Source organism: Entamoeba nuttalli (genome assembly GCF_000257125.1).
Source record: "Entamoeba nuttalli P19 unplaced genomic scaffold asmbl_5391, whole genome shotgun sequence".
In the NCBI taxonomy this organism is placed as follows: Eukaryota; Evosea; order Mastigamoebida; family Endamoebidae; genus Entamoeba; species Entamoeba nuttalli.
In genome coordinates, this window is record NW_008577425.1 from 1 (window position 1) to 4720 (window position 4720).

Here is a 4720-nt window from a genome sequence, read left to right on the forward strand (position 1 = left end):
TAATTTATTGTTTTTATCATTCTTTGTTGTATTTAAAAAATTATAAAAACAAAATCAAACAAAAGAAGAAATACGGTAAACAAGAGGTCACTTATTCGGAGGCTTTAAGAATATCAGAATCTCCACCATCAATAATTGAAAGGACAGAGACAGCGAAATATCTACCACAAGCAGTTCCAAGATCAACATTGGAACCAGCATAGTGAACAACTTGAACTTTAGCAAGAACAGCATAGTATTCAATTTTAGCTCTTTCTAATGGTGGGCAGTTAGAAGAAATAATAACAAGTTTACTCTTTCCATCACGGATGGTCTTAAGAGTAGCTTTGGTTCCAAGGACATATTTACCACTCTTAGTGACAAGGGCAAGTTTTGAATTAACTCCTTCTTGGGTTTTCTTGGCTTGTTTAGTGCTTGACATCCTTTGGCACTATATCAGTTAAAAGGGTTCTTTTTACTATTTCTAAGGGTTTTAAAATAATTTTATAAAATAGTTTTATATATTATAATTTATAACATAATTTTTGATTATTTTTACAATAGAAATTCTTTTAATTTTTCTTATTGTAAAAATATACCAACGTTAATTATTTTCATTAATATTATTCATTCCTTTCTTTTCTAAACTTTATCTTTTTCAATCTGATACTTTATAGGTGATCAACAAACCTTCAACAAATGCTTTTATTTCAAAACATGGGTCATAACTTTTATGTAGAAATAAATGTTAAAAATATTGTTAAATGAAATAGATAAGAGCAAGTGCTAAAAACAGAATAATATCAAAAAAAGGATGGATAAAAAAGTAAAACTTGAAAACAAATCTTTACAACAATAGAAGATGTTTGCAAAAAAGGGTCAAACAATGAGACCAAAGAAAAAATCAGAAAAAGGAACTTTGAGATATAATATTCAACAACTTGTAGAAGCAGGAATTAAATCTGGAGATTTGATTAATGCAGTCAAAGTCCCCAAAGGACAAAATGAATATGAATGGATGTCTGTCAATTGTTTTGATTTCTTTGAAACAGTTCAATTAATTTATTCTTCTGTCAGTGACTTTTGTAATGAAACAACTTGTCCAATTATGAATGCAGGTCCATCAATTGAGTATTTATGGATTGTTGATAAAAAAGCTACTAGCCTACCAGCTCAAAAATACTGTGATGAATTATTTTCATGGATTGCCAATGCATTTGATAATGAAAAAGTATTTCCACAAGAATTTGGAGAAAAGCCACCAAAGAAGTTTATTGATATAATAACCAAAATATATAAAAGAATGTTTCGTGTATATGCTCATATGTTCTATAGTCATATGGAGCATTTAAAGGAAGTAAAAATGGATGATATTGCTTTACAAAGTTTCAAACACTTTTTCTTTTTCTGTAGGGAATTTAACTTTTTATCTAAAGATGACATTGCTCCATTAGAATCAATGGTACAAGATTTATGTAGCCAAGCAGGTGTTTCTGTTTTTTCTTAACAATTTTTATTTTTCTTCTCAGAAATTTGTTATTTTTTTTTGTTATTTGAAAATTTTTTCCAAAATGATTTTTGAATTTTCTTTTTAGTCAAAATTAATTAGAATGAAGAATAATGATAAGTTTATCTTTCTTGGTTTATGTTTTATAACAAAAAGAAATACTAATTGATATTTCTGAGACACAGCACAATAATTTAAAAATTAAAATAAATAATAGAACTTTCCAGAAAAAGATATTCATTATGAATTGTTATTAAAAAAGATGAATTACCTCTCAGAACATAAATCTGATGGAATAAATGAAAAAATTTTCCTTGTTTAATAAACAAGGCTGAAGGTAATTAATATAAACTATTATTACTTAGACAAATGAATATAATAAGTAATGAATAAAGAAAAATTCTAAAGAATAAAAGTAAAATAAAAATTTAAATAAAGTTTTAAAAAAGAGAATCTTAGGATTGGTTTGATGATATTATTTGAGATTGGATTTAGTTTAAATCCTTTTAATACCATAAAGTTTCAATATTTTAATAAAGTTTAATTCATAGAAAAAACAAATAATTTTCCATTTTTAACACAATAAAAAATTAAAAAATATAACTAAATCTAATAAACTAAATGATTATAATGAAAAAGTCAATTTTCTATCTTATTAATTATTTTTATTCAAGTAGAATTTATTAATTGATTTATCAGAGAGTAATCAAATTATAAGAATAAGTTGAATAAACGAATTAGTTGAGATGGTCTGGTTGAGTCATAAATTTTGTAAAAGTTAAATAGTCAAAGGAAGTAATTATTTAAAGGATTTTAAAGATAATAATATTATAAGGAAATTGTTAATAGAAAAATATTATGTTATAAATAACAATAATATATGTGTACTTCTAATTATTGAAAATATAATATGAAGATTCAAAAAAATAACTTATTTAAATAAAATGTGGATTAGTAGTAAAATAATTACAACTTCAAAGGAAATTAACCCCACTCTTTCTTTTTTTTAAAGAACTTTTTGATAACCTGAGGTATTTCTCTTTTGTTTTTGTTGATAAACAATTGCATTTGTTTAAGTTATCAATTTCACATAAGCCATCACAGTTTTGAAGGTCAAGTTTTGTTAGTGTTGTTGGAATAGCTAATGTTTTAGGAATATTTGAAGTATTAATCTTTAATTCTTTTAATGAACAATGAAGTAAATCAGTTAGATTTGAAATTGAACAACCACAAAGAACCAATTTAGTTAGTTGTGCTGGTTTAATCTGTTTTAATAAATAACAGTTATGAATCTCAATTGATTCAACATTTTTATTATAATCTAAATCACATAACGATGTACAGTATTTAATTTCTATTTGATTAACAGAGTTAGGACAATGAATGAATTTAATGGAATTACAATGGTCAATTTGAAGAATTTTCAGTTTAGGATCAGTACTAGTTTGAAATGAAGAAAGTGAAGTACAATTAGAACAATTTAGTTGTACTAATGATGATGGAATGATGATTGATTTAACGTCTTCACAGTCACACAATGAAAGGTATGTTAAAGATGTTGGTAAAAGAAAGTGTTTTTGGTTCACTATTTTAATTCCTTCAAGTGTGACTTGTTCAAGACAAGAAAAAGGAGATAAATCTAAAGATTGTATGATTGGTGAAGAAGAAGAGTTGTCTAGTGTTCTTTTAGAAAAACTTTTATTACTATTATTTGGGATAGCAGTATTACCTCTAATAAATATTGACGTTGGATAATATGCATCAATCACCTTGTGTAAAGAACTTTCACAGCTTGCTAATGAGACATTTAATTCTAATCTTTTATCATCTGGTAGTAGAATTGTAGATCCATCAATGATACTTTTATGTAATTCATTTGAATACGCACACAAATGAAGATTAGGATTGTTTTTAATTTCAAATAATACTTGTTTTGCATTATGTATTTTTAATATCACAATAACTCCTTTATTAATTAATTGATTAATTCCATATTTCATTATATTCAATAAATGTTCATCAACTTCAATAATACATTCCTTTAAATTCTCACAATAAATAATACTTTCTATAAATTTCTCACAATACTTTTCATTAAGGTCATCCCAAAATATGAATTTAACTTTTTGAAGTTCTTTATAAGACTTAAAATCAATTTCTATTTCTTTGAAAAGTTGAAGTTCTAAACTAACTATTCCATTAGTTATTTTTTTCCAAGATATTTCTCCTTCTATTTCATGGTAACTCATTTTAATTTCTAATAGCTTATCTTGAGGAAGTGACAAATTAAGAGCATTTGATATATCTGTTCTTATGACTTTAATACCACTAAATAGTTTCAATTCAGAAATTAATGTTTCTGAACTAAAAAATGGATTAATTGTTGTAAAAATGATTGCTGCTGCACATTTCTTAGAAACTGCTCCAAAGTGTAATACATTGGAAATATTTTTCAAGTAGGGTATAATTTTTATGAGAATAAATCTTGGTAATTGTCCAGGTTTTGTTATCAATGATGATCTACTTCTTGTTAGTCGTGATTGCCATTGAAATGAGAGCGATTCACTTGGTTGATTTCCCATCAAGTTAAATTTTTAAGATTTCGTTTTGTCTTTTCTTGGTTTTTTATCAGTGTCTAACAGAAAAGAAAGATTAAAATTTTTATATTTGAACAAATTATTTCGGTGAAAGAATTTTATTAATTTCTATTACTTTTTATCAATGAAATTTTTTGTCTAAGAGATAAGACTTATCATTTCATTTAACGTTAATTAACCATTTCAAACAATGTATTGTTCCAAGCGTTAACTGATAATATTAAATTAAAATTATAATTTTATTTAATAAATTTAACTATAACAAAATTTTTTTGAGGTTTAATTATTTTTCTGTTATTTTTATTTTATTTATTCGTTTAATCTTATTTCTTTTGATTCTAAGGTTGCATATCAGAAACACCACACAAACATGAAAATAAATAAAGTCATTGAATTACCTATTGGTTATTGTGTTGTCTTTGGTCAGAAAACATCTTACTCAATACTTCAAGGATGTCAAAGACTATTATTTATGATTATTAGACATCATTTATTGTAATAGAGGAGTACATATTTATAAAGAAGTTGGTATTATTTACATGTTAGAATACAAACAATTTGATAATATAATGTATTATTAAATAAAAAGATATAAATGATATCGTAAATATTAAATGAAATTATACATAATAATATA

General features: G+C 24.6%; 3 protein-coding genes across 3 annotated transcripts; 1 reads left to right on the forward strand and 2 right to left on the reverse strand.

The window, feature by feature from the left end:
- Nucleotides 1–91: 91 nt before the first annotated feature.
- Nucleotides 92–421, reverse strand: ENU1_128930 (60S ribosomal protein L30, putative; the record flags this gene model as incomplete). Its single annotated transcript, XM_008860015.1, has 1 exon — nucleotides 92–421. One exon carries the CDS (start codon nucleotides 419–421, stop codon nucleotides 92–94), a length of 330 nt encoding a protein of 109 aa, XP_008858237.1.
- A 420-nt stretch (nucleotides 422–841) lies between these two features.
- ENU1_128940 (Mob1/phocein family protein) lies at nucleotides 842–1486 on the forward strand (the record flags this gene model as incomplete). The annotated part of the gene is made up of 1 exon (XM_008860016.1): nucleotides 842–1486. One exon carries the CDS (start codon nucleotides 842–844, stop codon nucleotides 1484–1486), a length of 645 nt encoding a protein of 214 aa, XP_008858238.1.
- Nucleotides 1487–2460: 974 nt separating this feature from the next.
- On the reverse strand, nucleotides 2461–4068 carry ENU1_128950 (leucine rich repeat-containing protein; the record flags this gene model as incomplete). The annotated part of the gene is made up of 1 exon (XM_008860017.1): nucleotides 2461–4068. The coding sequence occupies one exon, from the start codon at nucleotides 4066–4068 to the stop codon at nucleotides 2461–2463; it is 1608 nt and encodes a 535-aa protein (XP_008858239.1).
- Between the last annotated feature and the right edge of the window lie 652 nt (nucleotides 4069–4720).